Source organism: Arvicanthis niloticus, chromosome 15 (assembly GCF_011762505.2).
Source record: "Arvicanthis niloticus isolate mArvNil1 chromosome 15, mArvNil1.pat.X, whole genome shotgun sequence".
Taxonomy (NCBI): Eukaryota; Metazoa; Chordata; class Mammalia; order Rodentia; family Muridae; genus Arvicanthis; species Arvicanthis niloticus.
Genome location: NC_047672.1, coordinates 943,247 through 965,837, shown reverse-complemented (window position 1 = coordinate 965,837; position 22,591 = coordinate 943,247). Strand labels below are relative to the sequence as shown.

General features: G+C 54.3%; 1 protein-coding gene across 5 annotated transcripts in view; it reads right to left on the bottom strand.

Annotated features, from left to right (window-relative positions):
• Positions 1-22,591, bottom strand: part of Agap3 (ArfGAP with GTPase domain, ankyrin repeat and PH domain 3) — a 30,032-nt gene that overhangs the window by 758 nt on the left and 6,683 nt on the right. For 2 of the 5 annotated variants that reach the window (XM_076913248.1, XM_076913251.1), the window contains 9 exons: positions 19,817-19,909; positions 14,490-14,594; positions 9,174-9,342; positions 5,506-5,670; positions 4,140-4,277; positions 1,497-1,651; positions 1,299-1,389; positions 930-1,152; positions 10-265 (listed from right to left, as the gene is read on the bottom strand). In XM_076913248.1, coding sequence (XP_076769363.1) covers positions 10-265; positions 930-1,152; positions 1,299-1,389; positions 1,497-1,651; positions 4,140-4,277; positions 5,506-5,670; positions 9,174-9,342; positions 14,490-14,594; positions 19,817-19,909 — 1,395 coding nt within the window. Of the gene's footprint in view, positions 1-9; positions 266-929; positions 1,153-1,298; positions 1,390-1,496; positions 1,652-4,139; positions 4,278-5,505; positions 5,671-9,173; positions 9,343-14,489; positions 14,595-19,816; positions 19,910-20,067; positions 20,983-22,591 lie in introns of those variants that run through there. The other 3 variants (XM_076913249.1, XM_076913252.1, XM_076913250.1) reach the window with 2 other exon arrangements.

Sequence of the window (22,591 nt, the reverse complement as noted above, 5' to 3'; positions counted from 1 at the left end):
CAGACTCACCCAGATAAGCAGCTGTGTGAATACCACATTGGCCATGGCACTGGACAGGTGCAGGGCTGTCCTCCCATCACCGTCCCCGTATGTCTCGTTCACCTCCTCCTTGGACCCGTGGGCCAGCAGCATCACCAGCAGCCGCAGGTCGTCTTCCACCACAGCCCGGAGTAACTGCTGTCCTAGTGGCACATCTGAGCTTGGCAGTGGGGCCAAGAAGAGCTTCTGTTCATACTTGGCCCGAATCCAGCGTTCCTTCTCCTCCCTGTAAGTACAGGTCCATCAGGGCATGAGGCAAGGAAGGAAACAGTCCAAATTGTGTGTGTGTATATGTCAAAAGGCAGGAAGGAGGCAGGAAACAGGGAGGCCCCCCCTGCAATGATGAGAACCAAGGCAGAGAGGAGCCCCAGGGACTCCAGGGCCTTCAGAGGGACAGTGGATCACAGAAACTGGGCGGTATTGAGTAAAAGGACAGGGACATTGAAGGGACACCTCTGGGGCCAACAGGGACATAAGGGTATAGAGAGCAGGATTCCAAATGAGTCTGAGTGGCAGCTTATCAAGCCGTCTGAACTCTTTGCATTGGTGGCACTGGAACAAAGCAGGTGATGGCCTGTGAGGGGCCATGGCCACCCTATCTACCACCCATTCTCCCCATCTCATCATGCGGGCTTGGACGCAGGAGTGACACAGTGATATGGGTTCTGCGCATGCGTCTCCTGCTGGCCCCTGACCTGCGATAACAGCTCAGAAAAGGCCCTGCTGTTGTGAGGTGCCTGAGTGACAGGCACCAGCAGAGGAGGGATTCCCCAGGGTCTGACTGCCAAGCACAGCAACAGCCTTTTAACCCTTCTAATGCTGCTACTGCCACAGGTTCTCTCCACTCCCACAGTGGGGGGCTGTCTCCTTCCTGGGCAGCACTGGCTTACCTGCAGGCTTCGGGGCCTGGCTTCGAGTAGCCATCCAGAGCCCCCTCCCAGACACTGTTAGCTAAGGCATTGCCCATTGCAGTCATGACAGCTAGCAGTTCAGGTGGCCAGTCATCAAGGTCCAGGGAGCGGACTCTAGACAGGTGAGCTCCCAGGTGTCGGTGGATCCCTGAACACTCAATACACATCAGGGCACCCAGATTCAGGCTGGCCCAGTCTGGATCTAGGTGAACAGAGGGAGAAGGATACAGCAGGTGGCACCCAGAGAGGAAGTCATTTTAAAAGGCCACCCCTTCTGATACTGTCCACCTCCCGTTGCCACTTGAACCCTAGACACCCAGCTACCAGCTCCACTGGCCTTGTACTCACTGGGGGCTTCGCAGTCAATGCAGAAGCTGTTGCCACGGACCGTGCGGACAGCCTGCACAGCCAAGGCTGTGTTTTGGTTCCCCAGCCGAGTCTGCCATGAGGCCGGAGAGATAACGGTAATTTATCAGTCTCAAGCCCCCTCCACTGGCTTTCCCCCCTAGCCAGGCTCTCCAAGCAGGCTCTACCACCCGTGCCAACCTTGTCCTTGGCACTGCGACATCCTTGTAGGCTGGCGAGGATTTGGGCCTGCACACTCTGCACCCACAGCTCCCGCTCTTCTGCTGTTGAGGCCTCGAAGTGCCAGGTCTGACCAGTGAGGGACACCACTACAAACTCAAAGGACTCCTCTGCCTCTGGGGAGGGAAGTTACACTGTTAGGGCTCTTTGCCAGGAGCACACCCAGGGGCACACCACCGTCATGGCTCCATCCAGGAGCACACCCACAGGCACACCACTGTCATAGCTCCATCCAGGAACACACCCAGGGGCACACCACCGTCATAGCTCCATCCAGGAGCACACCCACAGGCACACCACTGTCATAGCTCCATCCAGAAACACACCCAGGGGCACACCACTGTCATGGCTCCATCCAGGAGCACACCCACAGGCACACCACTGTCATAGCTCCATCCAGGAACACACCCAGGGGCACACCACTGTCATAGTTCCATCCAGGAACACACCCAGGGGCACACCACTGTCATAGTTCCATCCAGGAGCACACCCAGGGGCACACCACTGTCATAGTTCCATCCAGGAACACACCCAGGGGCACACCACTGTCATGGCTCCATCCAGGAACACACCCAGGGGCACACCACTGCCATACTCCATCCAGGAGCACACCCAGGGGCACACCACTGCCATACTCCATCCAGGAGCACACCCAGGGGCACACCACTGCCATACTCCATCCAGGAGCACACCCAGGGGCACACCACTGCCATACTCCATCCAGGAGCACACCCAGGGGCACACCACTGCCATACTCCATCCAGGAGCACACCCAGGGGCACACCACTGTCATAGCTCCATCCAGGAACACACCCAGGGGCACACCACTGTCATAGTTCCATCCAGGAACACACCCAGGGGCACACCACTGTCATAGTTCCATCCAGGAACACACCCAGGGGCACACCACTGTCATAGTTCCATCCAGGAACACACCCAGGGGCACACCACTGTCATGGCTCCATCCAGGAACACACCCAGGGGCACACCACTGTCATAGCTCCATCCAGGAGCACACCCAGGGGCACACCACTGTCATAGTTCCATCCAGGAACACACCCAGGGGCACACCACTGTCATAGTTCCATCCAGGAACACACCCAGGGGCACACCACTGTCATAGTTCCATCCAGGAGCACACCCAGGGGCACACCACTGTCATGGCTCCATCCAGGAGCACACCCAGGGGCACACCACTGCCATACTCCATCCAGGAGCACACCCAGGGGCACACCACTGTCATGGCTCCATCCAGGAGCACACCCAGGGGCACACCACTGTCATAGTTCCATCTAGACCCTGCTTTGACTACACTCATCCTCCTCAAAAATGTGCAAGACCAACATGAGTCCCTGCCCTCCATTTCTAACCACCTGTGGAGCCAGGAAATGGTGGGTGCCGGGCTCGGCTTCCTCAACAGTACCAGGAATGGACACCATGAGGAGGCATCCTGGAGGAACATGAGCAAAATGTCTGGAGAAGGATGTGGCGGGTGCTAAAAGGCGCATGCTGGGCAAGGAGGCGGGTGCGAGCACCATCCGTATGTGTCAGCTGCAGCCTCCTCATTTTGCAGCTCATTAAACCCAATATTCTGGACGGCATCAGCACAGGGCTCCTGGGAGCTGGGCCCCTCCCCCACTGCCCTGGCATAGACAGGCAGGAAGGGCAAGTGGGTGGGGGAGAGATGTTTTCTCCAGGAACTGGAGGGTGGGAACCAACAGGAACCCAAGGACATCTGTAGTGACAAGCACAGGGGTCCGCACTGTGACCCCAGGAACTATGCTTGCCCACTGGACCCCCAGAGGCCACTGCTCCTGAACAATGCCAATGGGCAGTGTGACTTGTCGTTGGGGTTAAAGAGACACAGTGTTTTATGGCTCTAGGGTGAACCATGCATTCTGCAAGGGACATCCCTGATCCTAAGTTCTTGCTGCTTCTCCATCCCTGCAGCCTTTCACCTCAGTGATACCACACCCCTGGAAATCTTCTGCTGGGCTCTTAAGAAAATGCCTCTGCCTACATGTAAACTGGTAGCTCCTCTCCTTCTCCCCTTGTGTGAGCTCCTCTACCCCTTGGGTTCCTGGGTTCCTAGGCCACAGTGGGCTCTGGACCACATGACTTTGCATCACTGTCAGAGTTCACTTGACCCACACCCACACCCACACCCACACCCACAGCAGTAAGAACAGAGATGAGAAATTGCAAGATATATGGGGACCAAGAAAGCCCCTGGGGGAGGGGGAGACACTGGAAGAGTGATGTTCTGGTAACAGACACCAAGAGAAAGGCCAGAACATCTTGAGCTGGAACACCTTTGCTCCCAGAAGGCTACAGAGAGCACTGGCCAACCTTACCCTATCACAGTCCCTGCTCAGCAAGTCTTAGAAGAACTATGGTAGTGTCTTGCTGCCTGCCTTTCTTCAGAAATGACAGAAAGCTCAACTCAACAGGGACTGAGTAAGAAGAATCATGATCTCAGAGGGCTGTGAGTTACTTACGTCAGAAATCATTCATACAGAGCATTTCCTTGCCTACCACGGAAACAATTGTGCTTTTTAGGGTGCTATACCCAGGTCCCACTGCCCACCTCTGGGTCCCCCTAACCTTCAGCAGCACTGCTGGGGCCGTCTGGTCGGGGGGTCCCGGTGCTCTTTTTCCGGCGGTGCTTCTTCCGGTTGGAGTGGGGAGATGGGGGAGGCTCCAGCTTGGGGCTGGAACTGAGTGACTCAGCTGGGCCACTGGCTGGTGAGGGGAGAGGTGGACAAGTGTGGGAGGAGGGAGGAGAGCTGGGCACAGAGTATGAGGAAGGCCAGGGGCTGCCCAGGCCTCCCAGCCCCAAAGCTTCCTGCCCTGGAAGAGTGGGAAACTTGGCAGAGCAGGGTAAGGGCAGAGGGAGGCGAGAGCCTCTGCAACCGGAGGGGAGGAAGGCCTAGGGACTCACAGGGAGCTGAAGCCCCAGCAGCTCCGCACCAAATTTATCCTCAATCACACTCCCCGCTCCTCACAATTAATAGCAGAATTAGAAACAATCAGGGAGCTGCCTAATTACTGTCAATTAGAGCACGCTAATCAAGCTCCGCTCCCACACCCCGCCCGGCGCTCACCACTAAATGTCAAACTTCATTAGAGGCAGACACACTCCCTCCCTCCCTGACTAACTCCTTCCAGACTCAACAGAGGGGCTTCACCAGTGCCAGACAGGCCACAGGTCCATGACCTAAGGGAATGGCCCCTGGCCCCCAAGGTGCCCTCGGTGTCTTGGATGGGGACATGTAGTGGGTATATGTGTCTATGAGAGGACCCTGGGAGAAAATCAAAAGTATCCCTAAGTGTGTGTGTGGGGGAGGGAGCTCAGAGGGATGGGCAAACAGGACAGAAAGGGTCTATGGCCAAATTGTTATGGACTGGGGGGAGATAAGATTTGGGAAGAGCACAGCAAATGGCGCATGAGAGGTAGTTTCTGGCTCTTTGAACAGGACACACCCAATCAAGGGGGGACGAGACATGAAGAAAACCTTCCAGGCCAATCCTGAAGGGACTAGGGCCCTCTCCACTATGGGAGGCCAGTGATGCCCATACACGGCTCTCACACATGGCTGTACACTGTACTGCGTACAGCCTGTAGCCTATTCTACTCTCCCTGTCCTCCTGCCGAGAGGCTGATGAGCTGACTGCACAGGCGCCTGATGGGGATACAGCAGAGCCACCAGCAACCAGGAAGGAGGAGTTACAGAGGCAAACCTGTAATCCTGGCTGAGGGTCCAGACCTAGGCCTGGGGCCAGAGAAGCTGGTGATCTGCATGCTGAAGAAGGGACTGAGCCCGAGGTGTCCAGCCTGCATCACAGTACCCGGAACAAGCCCGAAGGATTCTGCTGGGCCCTCCCCATCAGTCTCCCAGGCTCCTGGGCATCTGGGCTCCCTCTCTCTGTTGCTTAAGCAGATGCCAGAAGAGGCTGAGCCGCCACTCACCAGGGTGCTGCATGCTGGCAGGCAGGGCAGCTGCCTCACTCCACTGGTCAGTGCTGGAAATCGAACAGGAGCGCTGGTGCAGCCCCTCAGGGCGTGAGCCAGCCCAGGCTGAGCTATGAGGGTGCTCAGAATGCAGGGATGCGCTGCTGGCTGAGTGGGAGGCACCTGGGGGAGGGGAAGGATCAGGCTGGGAGGAGGGGCAGGTGGGGGCTGCATAGAGGTAACAAGCTGAAGAGGTTGCAGGGCAGCCTGAGTTAACTCCAGCAGGAACAGAAAGGAGAGCCTGGTCTCCTGCAGAGTCCACATGGGAAGGAGATTTCTAGCCTTCACCATGAACATGAGAACCACACTCATCACTGTGACTGTGAGCTGGGAACGGCAGGGCCTTTGGGTGTCACGGCTGAGTGCCACTCCCCTCAATTCTACCCCACCTAGGTCCCTGCATCTAACATTTCAGTCCACATATGTCATTTGCTTTGCCTCAGCTTTGCTGCCATTCTGACGAGAAATAAGTGTATCAAATTCAAGTAATTATGTCTAATTAGTATTAGTAATTATCCTGTTGGGCTGGAGAAAATTAATCTTTCGTTTCCCATCAGGGAAGAATGGCAGAGCCAAGGAGAATCGAAGGCTTGAGGAGTCCAAGGCTGGGCACACGCAGCCCGCCATGGGCAAGGAGGAGAAACACTCAGCTTTCTCTGACCTCACTTAGGGCCCAGCCAGAGGCCTTCTGCATAAAGTCTGGAACGGCCATGGGCTCAGAGCCCGCATCACTTCCAGGGATGAGGAACCTTAACTTGTTTCACCTTCTTCAGTGTCCCTATGCAAGATAGGGTGGTGATGAGGCCAGGAAGAAAGAGCCACAGAGAGCCCAGGACAGGTAGGCCAAAGCCACATGGTTCTAGGCCTCCCAAGAAGCTCCACTGTGGAGATTGGTGAGCCAGCCAAAGCTGGAGGTCGGCAGAGGCAGGCAAGGGACAACGCTAAACAGGAGGCCTTGCAGCCCAGTGGGCAAGCGTGTGAGTCTGGATTTCTGGGTGCATAAAGGAAGCATGGGAGCTGAGGCAGCTGCAAGAGGGTAGGGAGGCCACATGATGCAAATGTCCTGAAGAGCAGCCTTCACAGCAGAGATGATGCCACCGTGTGTTTGCTGTAACACCGGCAATGACAGGACACAGGAAGTGCTGGTGACCTGCACATGGACCTGGTTTCAGCTCCCATGCTCAGGCCTCAAGCCCTCTCCTAGCTTGTCCAGCCCTCCCTAAACCTGTGAGGCTTCTTGCTTCTCCCCTTACTTCCTCCTAGTCCCTATGCTTCCTAGATTCCAGATAGAACTCCCCACCCTGCCCCTTGCCCCAACCAAAGGCATTCCTCCCCAAGCCCCCAACCCAAAACCCTGAGGGAGGGAAAGTGCTTTCCCTTTTCTTTGTTAATTCTCCCCTCATTACGCCTGCAATCCCACAATCAGTGTGCACTGTAATTGTCGAATTTGATGCTAATGATTAATGAATTAAACATGGAGCCATCAATTAGTCCTCCGAGGATAATTCTGCATAAAGCAGCGGATAATGTAATTACAGTAACAAAGATAATGAGATGTTAACATCGCCCGGTGAGCGAGAGACATGTGTGAGTGTGCATGAGGGTCGGTGTCAGCGTGCGGCAGCGGGAACTCATGCTTGGGAAGCATCATCCATGTGTTTCTATGTGTGGGTGCCGTAATTATAGGAGCAAGTTGCTGGGGCTCCCTCCCGCATGCCACTGTGGCAAACTAGGTGAAGGCTAGGTGGGCCCCGTGGGATGGGATAGCCAGAGGCATCTTGTTTCTCCCATTTTGGGGAGCTATCCCAGTTTTCCTCTCACTACCCATCTTCGAGGAAAGGTCTTCCTTTTTGGCCACCTTACTCCCTCCTGTGGTATCAGTACAAGAAACCCATGCTGAGGTTTCCACATAGGGCTGAGGTTGGCCACATAGGGATCCCTACACGGAACTCTGAAGAGCTCCTGTGGCTCAGCACCGAGGACAGCATCTGAGCCATTCTTGCCACGCAGGCCAGGCTCTCGACCGTCACCTCACAGGTGGACTGCCTCTCCCTTGGCCTGCTCCTTCCCACTGCCCACTAGAGCATTCCCAGGAACACCTCAAGAGCTCCACAGTCTCAGCTCAGGTGGTTTAAAGGAAGCAAGAGAATCAATCCCAGACTCCTCACGTATAGTAGGATTTTATAGACACATTATTGCACTGCTCCAGAGCTGTTGTTTCCTCATGAAAACAGGAGACTAATGTGTAGTGCTGCTGTGGCCCTGGTACCTGGTTCTGAGACATCGCAATGCTGGCACAGATCAACTGATGCAGCCAGACCCCTCTTGCACCTTCCCCCACACCTCCAGGCCACTCAGAATGACCAACCACATAAGGTACTTTGCCTCAAACAAGGAACACTCTTAGAGGTTGGGGACATAGCTCAGCAATGGAGTACTTGCTAGTATGCACAAGGCTCTGAGCTCAAATCCCACCAGTACCTACAATGAACAAGTTTTTACTTTTGGGTCTGTCCTGTCCAGTCCCTGGGACTCAAAATCCTTAGGCACATCCATGTTTACTCAGTGTGACACCTTCCCCACCTCCTTACATGTCCCTAGGCAAGGCGGCAATCACGGTAAAATCCACACTGCTATGAGTGGGCCTCTGCAGCAAGGCACAGGGTAAGCACTGGTAAGACACCTGTGTCCTGAGCAGAAGCTTCAGGGGCAGCGAGAGCTAACGTTGTAGGGCAACTGAGGACACTGAGCCCTCAAGAAGAGCCCAGGAGCCCAGGAGCCCAGGGCAAAGACACTTGCTGAGCGAGGGGAGAGAAAGTGGGCCAGGAGGATGAGCAGCAGGAGGACCTGGGGGCAGACAGTCTACCTTGAGAACACTCCTTACAAGGTAAAAGTACAGCAGGGGACCTGAAGATGGCTCAGTGATTAGGTCAGATTCTGAGCACCCACATCAGGTAATTCATAACTGCCTGTAAATCCAGCTCTAGGGGGATCTGATGCTTCTGGCCCCTACAAATACCTACAGTCATACACTCACACATACTCATACACACAGACACACACACACTCAACTCCACACTCATACACAGATCGCCCCCTCCAACATACACACACCAGACATAATAAAAGAATACAGCCATAGAAAAGCTGCCCAGACACAACTGTCAACCTATGATCCCTGACTATCCATTCTTCATGATGAGCAGAGGACAGTCCTGCCCTCTTGAACTGATGGGTTTAGATCCAGTGCTTTCTGTGCAGAGACCTTGCATGCACCAAGACCCTAGGTGGTTCCTTGATGACACCAGGTGACTGCCCCACTCCTGCAGTGAGCTGAGTTGTTGGCCTACCTTAGCTAAAACTGCAGGGAGATCATCCTAGAACCAGCAGCTGTCCCCACACCCTAGCCCCACCTGATAGCCAAGGTTACCTCACCAAACTCCACTAGGTCTGCATCTTGGCCATGACTCCTGGTGGAGAGGATCCCCAGGTGTGCCCTTGGCTAGTGAGCACATGTGAAGAAGCCCTGATGCCCAGGCTAAGAAGCAGCCTGTCCTGCTAGGCTCATGCACAGTCACTGCCCAGACTCCCAAAGCTTCCCACACTCTCCACCACAGCAGCCTCACCTGTGGCCCCACTCAGCTGTGTGTTACTCCGCTCCATGGCCACCCCGTTGGCACGGGGACTGGTGCCTGGGGCTGTAGCGGGTGTGGCTCGGGGCAGGCGCTTCCCTGGCACCTTCACCGTTGTCCGCAGGAGGTCAATCTCTTTGCCGTGGATGTTTTGCATGTAATCCTGAAGGTGTACAGATGATAGAAAATGCTTTAGGCTAGGCTCTCCTCACCAGCTTGTCTCCTTCACTGTCTGGGTCTCTTCCCTCTCTGCTAACTGTGAGGCAAGGGAAGGAGGATTTCGGGGGAGGCACTTAGTCTCTAAAAGCAGGTCTCTGAGGCTAACCAAATCTCCAAGTTTGGATTAGGCTCAAGTCTCCATGGTGCCCAAAGAGGTGGTATTCAGCTAGGAAGACAAGGTGAAGAGCAAACAAAGGCTCTGGAACCAAACACTTAGGCTCTAGGCCACTAGAGGAGATGGCTTAGGTGGTAAAGGGGGGGTTTGGGGAGAGTACCCATGTGGCTGAGGAGACCCAAGCTCCCAGGATGTTCCTATCACAAGCTACCATCCACACCTGGGTACCGACAATCAGCCCTTGGGACAGCCCCAGATAATAGTTTGTTGAATAGTTTACGGACCAGTCCTTGGTTCTCTTTGGTGGACTTGGTAGTGTATCAACACACAACGTGGATTTTTCTGTCACTGGAACCTGTCATCAGTAGACTGTCATTTGTCTGTCCCTGGGTTGTGTGTTAAGTACAATATATCTACATTCATTTTTCAGTATATTTCAAATCCCAACCAGCTGAGTGAGAAGTTTCCAGGCTCATCTCAAACTCACGGCAATCCTCCTGTCTGAGTCTCCAGAGTGTTCTTTGCCCTATGTTGGAGATGAAGAAACTGTGGCTTAGGAATGTTAATCTGCCCAAGGTCACAGTGGAGCTGGACCATGCCCAGGTTTGCAGACTCCCAAGGCTGTCCTTGAGAGGTGACATCCTCAGCCAGAACCCTGGACTTGCCTGCAAGTTACAGCCCCAAGTCTACAGAACCCTCTGTCCTGGCGGCTCCTAGTTAAAGTTGGACCTGACCTGAGCCTGGCTTTGACTACAGCTTCCTGCCTCTTCCCACATCTCATTGACTTCCATGGGTCATCAAGATCATTGATATTTCCAACCTCTCAGTCTCCATACTATTTGACAAAAATCCCTCCTTCGGTGTTATATAACTTTCTGAGACAAGGATCTAAGATTGTATTGATCAGACATAAAGTCAGATCTCTCATGAAAGCTCTTGAAAAATCTTGCATAAACTCTTTGCCTATACACAGACCCATGAAGCTTGAGCTTGTAGCCGTCTTGGTTTTTAAGGTGGACATGATACTTTCCCAGACAGACAACCTTTCAGAAGGCTCAGGCCCACTGGACGTCTGCTCCTTCACAAGCTGTGTTCAGGGAGGAGCTTCGATTACTGCCACCAGTGCTCCCAGTGTCGTGACTTGGACAGTCCCTCCCTGCTCTGTCTATTCCTGTGATGGGGCCTGGCTCAAGCCCACTTGCTCTGGGATTTTGTTCATCTTTTTGGATCCATAGAACGGTCTACTGAGAAATCAGAGAATATAGCTGTCCAGTCCGGGAAGACCCTGATAATTCTAGCCTCAAGGTTGTGCACGCACTGCAGTTCCCGGCCTCACCAGCACCTGACTGCACCAGGCCACCAGCACCATAAACAGCATGGGGTCTAGAGGCTGGCTGTGCAGTGAAGCCCACAGGCCCCTTGCTGCCCTCCCATGGATTGCCTCATCTGACCCTTCTCTGCCACACCAGGTGCTACTGCTGGTCCTTTGGTCCTTATTTTCATGTCCAGAAGTAACTACTGTCTCAAACTTTCTCTCTACCTCCATTCCAGAGTCTCTCTTGGCTTAACACGTTCTTATCTCTGGTTCCTGCTCATCTTCATCCTCAGTCCTTCATCCTGCACTGGATGCTCCAGACAAGTGTCAACAGCTGGCTGGGGCAAAGGCCCAGCTGTAGTCCCTTCCTGAGAGAGGGCTTGGGTTGCTCCAGTTCTCAAGGAGGTCACAGCAGTTATAAGAGTCTTTAGGCGCACTCAGGCTCTGAGATGGCCAAACTGATGTGCAGTATGAGAAAATGACCCTAGGCCAAGAACAAGAGCTGCACAGAGGGACTTTGTTCAGGGCCAAGAAGCTAGATGCTGCCTAGCAGAGAAAGAGGCTGTCAAACTTCTGCATCTGATTACACCATATCCTATGGGTCCAGCAGCATGACACCCTCAGAAGTTTGGGCCGAGTGTTGGGCCCGGGGGACACAGTGAGGAGCCTGGAGGAGTAGCAGCAGAACAGGGACCTCAGGCAGAGAGCAATAGTGTTTCCCTCCGTCAGCAGAACAGGGGAGCACGGTGGTGGCAGCGGCTGCTCAGGAGAGCGGTCACCACGGCTGCCTTTATTACCCACCATCAAACAGCAATTTCTTCCCCAGCCTCCTCGCTAATTACCCAGCCTGCGTTCTCATCTCGTTTTATTACTGGAATTAACAACGAGTTCAGAGCGTGGAAAGCTATTAAGATGTGTGATTAAGCCACATTCAATTAGTTTCTACAAACAATTTAATTGATGTTGCAGATAGAATTAACAGAAGGTGATTGTGTGAATGGCTCCGCTGGCTGCAAAATGGGGGAAGCTGTGGCAGGCTCTCTTGGGCCACGGAGAGTCGGGCGAGAGTCGGGCTTCAGGCTTGAAGCTTGTGGCTTGCCCACCAACTTTTGCTCCACATGCTGGGCCCAGCCACTTCCATTAGTAGGAAAGGCCCAGACACTGTGGTCCTGCCTCTTAGGTAAGACCTATGCCCTTCAGGAGAGTGAGATAGGCCCAAGTCTTGAGAGAGCCTCTGTGGGGACTAGAGACCCTTTCTCCCATTTGACCTTGCCTAAAGGGTTGAGAGATACCCCCTCCCCCCTTACTGTTAAGATTAAGATCCGAGCAACTCAGGAACCTTCAATTTTGCATGTTAGACTGCTAGGTCGCTAAAGCTCTTCTGAGGTTAGAGGAAGGTGGCAAACAGTAAACAGAGGTGAGCACCAGCAGCAGGAAAGGTCAGGCAGGCCACAGCTACAGACCAGGAGAAGGGGAAGGAAGGGCGCAGGGATGAACTGGGCCCCAGAACTGGGCCACAGCTCTCAGCTTCATGCTGTGTTTAACAGGAAGCTTTCAAGAGAGCCAGCAACTCTGATAAGAAGGAAAGGCCAGGCCGAATGCTCTGCCGGTGTGTCCTGACAGTCAATGAAAAGGCCCTGCTTTTCTGGCTGCCTGAGGAGCAGCTGATGATGGACCAGACTCCAGCTATTGGGTACAATGCTCACAGAATCCTCATAGAGCCCAAGGGGACCTAAAGGGCTAGAAAGTAAGAGGCTAGGAGATTGGGCTGTCACTGATGAAGGGTTTACCTTGCAAGGGCATCAGGACAGGTCTGGAAGTTCCTGGCACCCAGATCCTGTCACAGATCCCTGAAGCACACCACCACAAGTATGGAGAGGAACTCCCAGGAAACTCAGATGTCCAGCAAGGCCTCTGGTGGCTTCCCTAACTTACTCTCTGTTCTGACTTTTCTAGACAGTCTCAGAAGCAGGTGTTCTTAGCAAACATTGGCAAATGTGGGTAATGATGATGGACCCACATTTTGGCTCACTTATTCGCTGGGTAATCTTAACGTGCCACAGAACCACAAACCACTACTTTCTAGCTGCGGCTGTAGAGATAACATTCCCACTACTTTCCCTCTTTTCTTTTGGTTCCGAAACCAGAACCTAGCCTGATACAACTGAGCCCACCCTTCCAGGTTTGCATGCCTCGGCCCTTCACTCTCCAGTAGGAACAGCAAGAGAGATGGACCCTACACTTGGCCATAGTTGTACAAATAGAAAACCACTGCTGAGGATGTAGGCAGGGGGCCGAGACCACCCACACAGAGGAGTGGCAGGGGTCCTACTCAGCTAGTTTTCAAGTTCCTTGGTCCAGATGTAAACATGCAGAGAACATATGCAGCCTGCCTTTTGGTCATGAGAACTGACAGTGCTGTGTGCTTCTGGGAAGACACCTAGATCCCTTCTAAGAGACAACCCTGAGTCTACAGCACATATTCCTCCAGCCTCCCTAGTGCAGGGCTCAGGGTGAGGCATTGTATCTGCAGAGGGCACGGTGTTGGTCGGTCTAAGACACCTTCTATCTCTGTAGGCAGTGCCACCTGAGTAAGCCTACTGCCTTCTACCATCTTTTGAAGACACGGAAGAAGCCTGAGGGCTGTGTGCGAAGGAGGGTGGGTCAAGTCGAGAAGAGAGCCTGCTGGAGTGGATGGATGTGGGTCCTTCTGTCTCTCAGGCCTCACTACTACCTGGCATTCTAGCACAGGAACTAAGAGGATTAATTTAACCAGTGTTACATGAAGTAAGGGGAAAGGCCAGTACCCTGAGGAGTCAGAAAAGGGGAAGACCAGTAGGAAGCCCAAGCTGTAATGTGGCCTGAATGGAGACCTCCTAAGGCCTGCTCTGCCCAGGCCCATGTCCCTGCCAGGTCTCTTTGGAGGGTTGTCTGGGTAGCCTCGTAGGACAAGGTAATGGCCAGGAAATGAGACCCCTGGCACCAGTCAGGCACTCCCTCCCTGACACTGTGTGAAGATTTAAAGATGGGCTAGGGACCCTCTGAGGCTAGCCCAGAGGCTCTGGGAGGGGGTGGGGAGGGAGGTGGGGCTGGCCCACGTGCTGTGCTCGAGGGGCTTCACAGGAGAACTCATTAGCCCCACAGTGGGGTGGTGACAAAGATGGATTCTGGTGACAGCTGTGTGCTGGAGCCACGCAGTGAGGGAAGGAGATGGAAGGAGGGTAGGAAGAGCTGCCACAGGGGCCACATTACGATCCCTGGAACACCCATGTCGCCACTGCTGGGCCACAAGCTATGTGTTCTTCAGACCAGACCCTTCTACTCCTCCTTAGGCCAAACTCAACATCCTGGCTCCCTGTCATCGCTGGCCCAGGGGACTGGTGCTTCTCATTCCCATGGCCGGCTCTATTCAGCAACATCCCTGCCCTTGGCTACAGAAGTTCAATAGTTACATGGGAGATAGAGCCTGGCTGGCAAGGGTAGCCCAGCAGCACCAGCTGAGCAAAGCTGGTGGGTAGCTTGTTCTGCAGGAAAGCCAAAATCCAGTTTGTGTGCTCTTTCCAAACTACTAAAGCAAGGCACATTTTCAAAGGAAACCCCCTGATGTCACCACGAGTCTTCTGTCACAGTCCCTTCCTTATCCCTACCCTTCTGGACTCACGTGCAGGCTAGGGTGGTAAGTAAGCAACCCGTTGTCACACAGCGTCACATACTTCTTCTTCCACTCCTTGTTCAAGGATTTGCCGCTCCTTTTCAGCAGGATCCCCTAAGAACAGAGGTACAATTACAGATCAAGAGTCAGCAGCTGGGCAGTGGTGATGCACACCTTTAATCCCAGCACTTGGGAGGCAGAGGCAGGTGGATTTCTGAGTTCGAGGCCAACCTGGTCTACAGAGTGAGTTCCAGGACAGCCAGGGCTACACAGAGAAACCCTGTCTCGAAAAAGGAAGGAAGGAAGGAAGGAAGGAACGAAGGAAGGAAGAAAGTAAGCAAGCAAGCTGCAGGTCCCTGTGTCCCAGGGGCAGGGTTCCGACCAGAGAGCAGCCAAAGGTCTCTCTGATGCCTGGGACTTGAGCAGAGCCCAGGAGCCAGCCCAGCATAGAAAAGTCATGATGTGATCAGGTAACTCCTCACCCTGCTTTCTGCTGAAATCACTGCATCTGAGCAGAGGGGGAAGGGCCTACACTAGGAAGAGGAGGAGGACACATATTCCCACAGACTTCGCTCCCACTGGCCATCCAGTAGGAAGCAGTCTGAGCCACTGTCAAGCTAGAAGGCTCTATAAGAGAGGAGAGCTGGGAGAGGCTTCTGGTCTTCTCCCACCCGAGGGAGCTCCAGGCAGAAAAATCACATCCCAACAATGCTCCAGACCTTATCTAGGTACCAAGAAGTCCAAGTCTCCCATTTGGCCACCACATTTCCCATGTAAGCCAATGAGATGTCTCCCACCCACCCCCACTCCCAGTACCCAAATGGTTTATAAGCTCTCTACCATCAAGCTATATCCCCAGTTTTCTTTTTATAACAGGCTCTGCCAGACTGCCTAAGCTGGCTTCAAACTCACTCTCTAGTCCAGGTGAGCCTAGAACCGACTGTCTTCTTGCATTAACCTCCTGATTGGCTGAGATTATGAGTCTATACCACAGGCCTAGCATGATATGCTATTCAAATGTACAGGTCCAACAGGCCAGGACAAGAGCAGGACCTGTGAGCTCAGACACATTATGTGGGCTGTCTGTAATAATTCTCACCACCCAGCACAACACCTGGGCCGGAACAGATGCTCAGAAGTGTCTGTTGGAAAACCTGGAAAAAGTGCCCCCAAGACTGTGCTGTGTGGCTATCAGGAGATGAAGGCAGGGCATAGAACCTGATTGGCAATACCCCCACAGCCTGCCTTCCTTCTCTCTGGGAGAAACCAACTCCTCTATAGTCCTCTAAAGATAACCTCTGAATCACTCCAAGATCACAGCACAGGAGAAAAGGCAGGAACCTGAGCACTACAAATGGAACCCTGGTGGCTGGTCCCTCAAAGCCTCCAACTCAGTAGAGGCAGGGAGAGGCATGTGGTTATAGTCACAAACTGGGACTTGGTGGGAGGAGTTCTGAGAGACATTGCTGAGACAGGAGAAAAGTATATTCTGGGCTGTCCATGGGCATAAAGGGTGATAATGCCCATATGTGGAGGCAAAGCAGGCCCTGCCCTCAGCCAGCCAGTAAAATAGCCATGGAGGGGTGCCAATGAGCAGGCCAAGTTACCAGATTCAGTATACACTTCCCTTTGAGTCCTTCTTGACCTAGTGGATGATATGAAAACATGTGATTAAAGGGTGAGAATGGTGACACATGCCTGTAGCCCCAGGACTTGAGAGACTGAGGCAGCAGGCAAGTTAAAGGCCAGCTGGCCAGCCAGCCAGCCAGCCTAGATTACATAAAAGGCAAGTAAGGACTTACAAGTGATCTCACCCCTGGCCACTAGGGGGCGAACTGGAGCTGAGGAAAGGAAGCTCAACCAGGAAACAGCTTTAATTTCCAGCTCCCACTTCTGACACGTCCATATCCTTGACAACTCCCCTCCTTCCTCCTCCTCCTCCCCCGACCCCCAAGAAACCAATGCCATTGCAATAGATAAAGTAACATTTGTAACATCCAGGACATCCCCTGCTTCCTGATGGTGAGACCTTGCCTTCAAAAAGAGGTTCTGAAAACAGCCCTGGGCAAACAGCTCTACAGGCAAGCTGTAGAGGCAGAAGAGAGCCAAGCTACTCCTTCTCCCTGGCCCTTAGCAATGGCACCCAAGGACAAGTGGCCTCTGAGGACAGACAACCATCAGGAAGAAGAGGGAAGGAAGCCAGGTGGGACAGCTTTCTAGATGTTGGTCATCGTGAGGCTGTCATCTCACTCTGCCTCCAGCTCCAGGCCTCTCTCACACTTGTCACCAGTGGTAGGCAATACCTCTAAGCCCCAGGACCAGCTCCCCTTCATGCCACCAGCTGGCTAGATACATCAAAAAACCACAACAGCTCTCAGCCTGTCTGGACCAGAGCTGCCTGAAGACCACCGGACCTATTCAGGTCCTCCTCCACCCGGTTAGGGGGTCAGAAGTCAGAGTGCTGCGGAGGCAGCTCAGGAGCGAAGCCCTTTCTGCCCGACAAAACACTCCGCTCCCCTTCACTTAATGAGGTTCGTTAGCAAGGGGCGTAGGCGGGGCGTCCAGAGCTCGCCAGCAGGCTAGAGGGCGCAGAGCGACCCTGGCCCCCAGCCCTCTGCCCAGCCTTGCTGGCCCCACCCTCCAACCCCAGTTCCAAGGAGAGAAGCTGCGGGGTTCCCGCTCCCTCCCTGGCCGGCCGGCTGCGCGCTGCGGAGCAGGAAGCAATCTGGGGCGGAATGGGAGCGGTGCGGAGGCGACAGCCCCCAGAGGACCCGTTCCCGCCGCCGCCTCCCTCCCAGCTCCGCCAGCCGACTTAATTGCGGAGTCCGGATTGATTGGGAATGCAAATGGCAACTGAAAAGCAATCTCCACTCCCAGCAGGAGCTAGGGGGAGGGGAAGGTACCGAAATGGGGAGCACAGGACAAGGGGGCGGGAAAGGGGAGGAGCCATGAATGTGGCACAGTGATACCTAATGGCCCGGTGAGGTCACAAGAGTGCTGCTCCTCAACCTTCATGGGCGGAGCCTCCCTAATTGGCAGCCCCCCCCCCCCAAGGTGGACAAATCGAATCTCCAGCACAAATGACAGACACAGACCTGACAGCTACCAGAGCCTAGGAGGGGCCTTCCTGAGAAGCTCAGGGAATCTAACACCCAAGCAACTACCAGACTTCCAGGCTGCAAGTTGATAGGACACCCTTTCCCTTTTACTCTTGCGTGTGGGAGACTCAGAGAACAAATAATCCAGCCCCCAGCTATTGCAACCCCCAGACAGGAAAGCCAGTGGGAGCTGAGGCAAGCAAGTGTTCTCATTCACTCATCAAATGTGTTTGGGTGGGCCTAATAACAGTACCAACATGCTAAAGGCACCTGCCACCTCACCCCTACCTCCACTCAGGCTGAATCCACAGTGTACCAGCAACTGAAGGCCCTGGCCTCCTGGGATCACATTGCCACACAGAGGGACAGGAGGGAGAGGACTTTAACTGCTGCCATTCTGTGCTCTCAGACTTTTCAGGTGACTTCCTTCCCAGAGACTGTTCCAGTTGGAATGGTCCCTGGCAGACATAAATTCAATCAACAGACGGGTGAAGACAAGAAGGCAGGAGAAAGTAGTGGGTGTGCATGTGGCCCCTGGCCTACACTCTGAGCCCTCATTAGCTTCCTGGGATGATTTCTTCTAAATACACCTTCACAGAGCATCAGAACTCCCTAACCTTGACACACGAGGCAGACTCAGGGACTGGCCTGCTCCCAATGGCTCACACTGCCAACAGACCCACCAGTCCCTAGAAGGGTTAAACCTGCTCACAGGCCCTGGTCAAACCCAGCAACATATGCCTCTGCAGGCACCAGATACTGGGAAGACCTGTACCACACCAATACAAGAAGGGTCCATTTGGCACACTTAACTCCTGGCAAATGCCTTCTCCCCACACACTAACCCTGCACAGAGCTCCTGTGTGACAAATGTATTGTTGACCCATGGCACCTTCGTCTGCCTTATACCCTCCTTTCCAGCACAGAGATCCCTGTTAGGAGGCCTGGGTGACCTAGTGCTCTCAGGGAGCAACTCGGAGAAGCAGTAGCAGAGATCACGAGGTAACACCAAGACTAAATTTTCCTTTAGAAGTCACATGCTTTCTTGGTAAATACATCTCACCCCTGATCAAAACAGCTTCCATTCGCAGCAGACAGAGTGAACCACAGTGCAGCAGCACGGTGAACCACACCTAGTCAAAACAGAGAGAAGAAATGACAGTGGGGGAAAGGTAGAGGTGACCCAGCAAGCACTGGCTACTCTTCCAGAGGACCTGGCACCCCATGGCAGCTCACAACTGTCTCTAGTTTCAGAGGACCTGACATCCTTACACACACACATGCAGACAAAACTCTGATGGACATAACAGTAAATAAATAAATCTGTGTCTTTTGGATATAATGGATGCTGCGGAGGAGGAGAACCAGTTTTGTTCAGGGAACAACCCGGGTAGGCTACCTAAACCCAAGCAGTGAGCCTTAAACACACACACATGCACACATGCTCACACACACACACACACACACACACACACACACACACACACACACACACACGTATGTGTGCGTGGGCAGGTTTAAGGCTTCAACTGTCTGCAGTTCTAGAGAATATATATATCCCCTCTGCCATGGAGTGCCAGGTCCTCTGGAAGAGGCCAGTGCTCTTAATTGCTGGGCCACCTCTCTACTTTCCCACCACCATCATTTCTTCCCTCTGTTTTGACCAGGTGTGGTTCACTGTGCTGCTGCAAATGGCAGCTGCCTTGGTCAGGGGTGAGAGCATGTGTATATGTGACAGTACTTGGGAGTCAGTAGATAAGGAACAGAGATGTTCACAACGGTGAATCTGCATCAGTAAATCCCAGATGCCATCACCCCTAGTGCTGCCTTTTACTCTGGCTCTTTTTGCTTGGTTTGTGTTTTTGAGATACAGTCTTGCTATGCTATGGAACCTGATGCAGGATTCCTTAAACAACCAGAGTTGGCTCAAACTATAAATACTCCTGCCTCTGCCTCCAAAGTCCTGGGCTTACAGACATGTTCTACAATGTCCAGCCCCTATGTTACCCCACCCCCCACCCTTTTCCTTAGCTTAGAGTCCAAGAGGCCCTTTTTCCAGGTTGCACCAAAGAACCATCAGGTCTGGAAGCCAACTGAAGGTAGTAGGTGGCTCTCTGCTGCTCTCCAGTGGTAAGGAAGAGGGAAGGCAGCTGTCTAGGGACCAGGTTGTTGGACCTCAAGCTTCAGACCAGGATTATCTGTCCCTTGGTGGCCCGGGCTAAGGGGCAGAGTGCTGACCTGCTTGATGGGGATGGCCCGGCCGCTCCCAATGCTGTCCACTTTACACTCGGCAGCTTTCTTCTCCCTGTCCAGGTCAGCACCTTTTCGAGACTGAAAGAGAAAAGAACAGGCATGTTAGAAATCTGGGGCCTTTTTGGCGAGTACTGCCCGCATGTAGTTCTCCACCCTCCCGTTTTCCTCCCTCTCCTGGGCAGCCCTAACACTGGGTCCGGCCTGGGCGGCGGGTCGGGAAGGAACCGAGACACGAGTATTCCAATGGGTTTATTCTTACACACGGCACCATACAGAGCAGCACAGGTCACTGAGCCAGGCCCGCCCCTCACAAAGAGCAAGGACATGAAATACGAGGGCGCAATGAGTGCGCAGCCCAGGGTCTGGAGTTTGTTAAGTGAAGGAAGGGGCGAGGAGAGGTGGCCCGGTGGGGCTGAGGGCTGGCCAGGAGCACAGGGCACAACAACCAGGGATAGCAAAGTCCGGAAGTGAGCGGGCAGGTGCTCATTTGCGGCACAGACACCACATGGCACCGAGCGCGTCGGTGTGGCCCGAGGGGCACAGTGGATGGAGAGAGAGAGGAGAGAGGCCAGAAGAGGGCCTGCACCCTGCCAAGCTCCTGGGGCAGAGTCCACCCAAATGCGGATCCTAGGAAACGGGGAGGGGCCAAAAAGAGGGGGCAAGGCAAGCGCGGTGGCGGCGGCTTCCGGAGCAGGAGCAGGAACGGCAGAAGTCCATGCAGGAAGGAGCAGAGGAGGGGAGGGGCAGGAAAGCTCCCCCCAGGAGCAGCTGGGCCAGCGGGCTTGAGTGCCCCCGCCCCTCTGGGCCTCGTCGCTTTGGCCGGCCGGCGTGGGCCGAGCTCCCTTCTTCTCCATTCAGCGAGCCTGGCGCAGCATCCAGCCGGGCCTGGTCCCCCGGCAGCCCCCAGCGCGGGCTCCGGCGTTCCTAGCCTTCCCTGGGGGTAGGGTTAGTTACAAAGGTTCCTGTGGGTCTCTGGAGCGGGGAGCTCGGCGGCCGCTTCTCATCTGAGAGCAGTCCCAGGGCCCGGCCCGCCTCCGGCCCCGCACAGGGGGAATGTCCAGAGGTGCTGTGTATCACCACCTGGTCTTCTAATTTGGAAGGAGTTGGAAAGGCCTTTTTGTTGATGAAAAGTTGGAAACAGTGGCACATATCTGCAAATATCGAAAGAATAAAGATTTTGGCAAGTTATACTTAAGCCCCGCAAAAGTTGGTCAGCACTGGTGAGGGCAGAGACCCAGGCGCCTGGGGAGAGGCACAGCGGGATGAAGAGGAGGAGGATGTGAGGAGGAGGAGGAAGAGGAGGAGAGGAGAAGGAAAGGAGGAGGAGACGAGGAGAGGAGGGGGAGGAGGAGGAGGAGACGAGGAGAGGAGGAGGAGACCGCCAACTGCTGGGCATTTGTGGCCCAGCAGTCCATGTCAGCAGGGAATGTTCACCACTCTGCTGCCCGGGCCCCATCCCTCCTGTATTCCCCAGCTGTCAGGAGCCGAAGGCACAGGGTCCGGATAAAGGACTGCAACTACAACGTGGGAGAAAGCCCAGCAGGGGAGCAGAAAGAACTGGGCCAACCAGCTAAAGATTACATTAGTGTCCAGCACTCTACAGACATCACCTGCCTCCACACTCCTCCAGGCTAAAGCCCAAGGCTAAAGCCCTCTGCCCCTTTGGTCCCAGGAGGAGGGAGGATGGGATTGCTGTCACTGGGTCTCCAGACTGAATTGCTGGTCAGGATGAGTGTGATGAGGCCTACCCCAGCCAGGCTGGTAAGCCAAGGGGCTGCCAACTACCAGAAACCCCAGAAGCCCAGAGTGACATCTCTCCATGAAGGACGGGAACTGGAACCAGGGCAAGAGTGGCAACAAATGAATACATGGGAGTCATGAAGGGGAGACTGGGGATATCACAACCATGCCCAGCAAGGAGTCACCAGTCACAGAACAGGCAGCACACAACAGGATCCCCCTGGAGCAGGTGTGACTCCTCAAGGAGGGATTAAGGAAGGGTGACCCCAACAGCAGTGATGGGGTGAATTCCCAAGATACACCCATAGAGTTGACCATGCCTTGAGGCTGTCTCAGGGACAAAGGCGCAAGTGAGGTCACCATGGAAATGATGAAAAGAAAAAATAAGGTTGCCACTGTGAAGATGGAGAAAATGAAGGGCCTGGAGGGACGGCCGTGCTCTAAGCAGCAAGGGTTGTGGTGGGGCAAGGCAGCACAGCTGAAGCAGGCAGGCAGCAGAGTACACACGGAGGGAGCCCGAAGGTACTGTGGCAAGGAGGCCGAGCAGGGAGGCAGGGAGGCCCTGATGTTGAACCAGCCAGTAGGGGAAGATGGGAGGATGTTAAGAATGGAATCAAGGCAGTGGTGAGTGAGACATGAGGTTGATGTTGAGGGGAGTAGGCTGTGGAGGGCACCAATGAGGTCACTGTGACAGAGGCACCCAAGGGCTTTACAGCAGCAGTGACAGCAGCAGGTGTGCACATGAGCAGGCGGCCACCAAGGCTCTGCATATCTCAATGGATGGAACAGAACAGAAGGAGAAGCTGTGGGCCCAGGAGGACTGGAGCTGTGTAGTAGGCACAGTGCACCCCAGCAGCAGCAGCAGCCGTCAGCAGAAAGAGGCCAGTAAGCGCGCACATCAGGAACCAGCAGACAAAGGGATGCAGGGCAGAGGTATGTCAAGCAGGGCAGATGTGAGGATGGAGGATAGAGGCCCAGGGGCACTGGCTCTGTCTGGCAGGGTCCAGAAAGTCTAGCCTG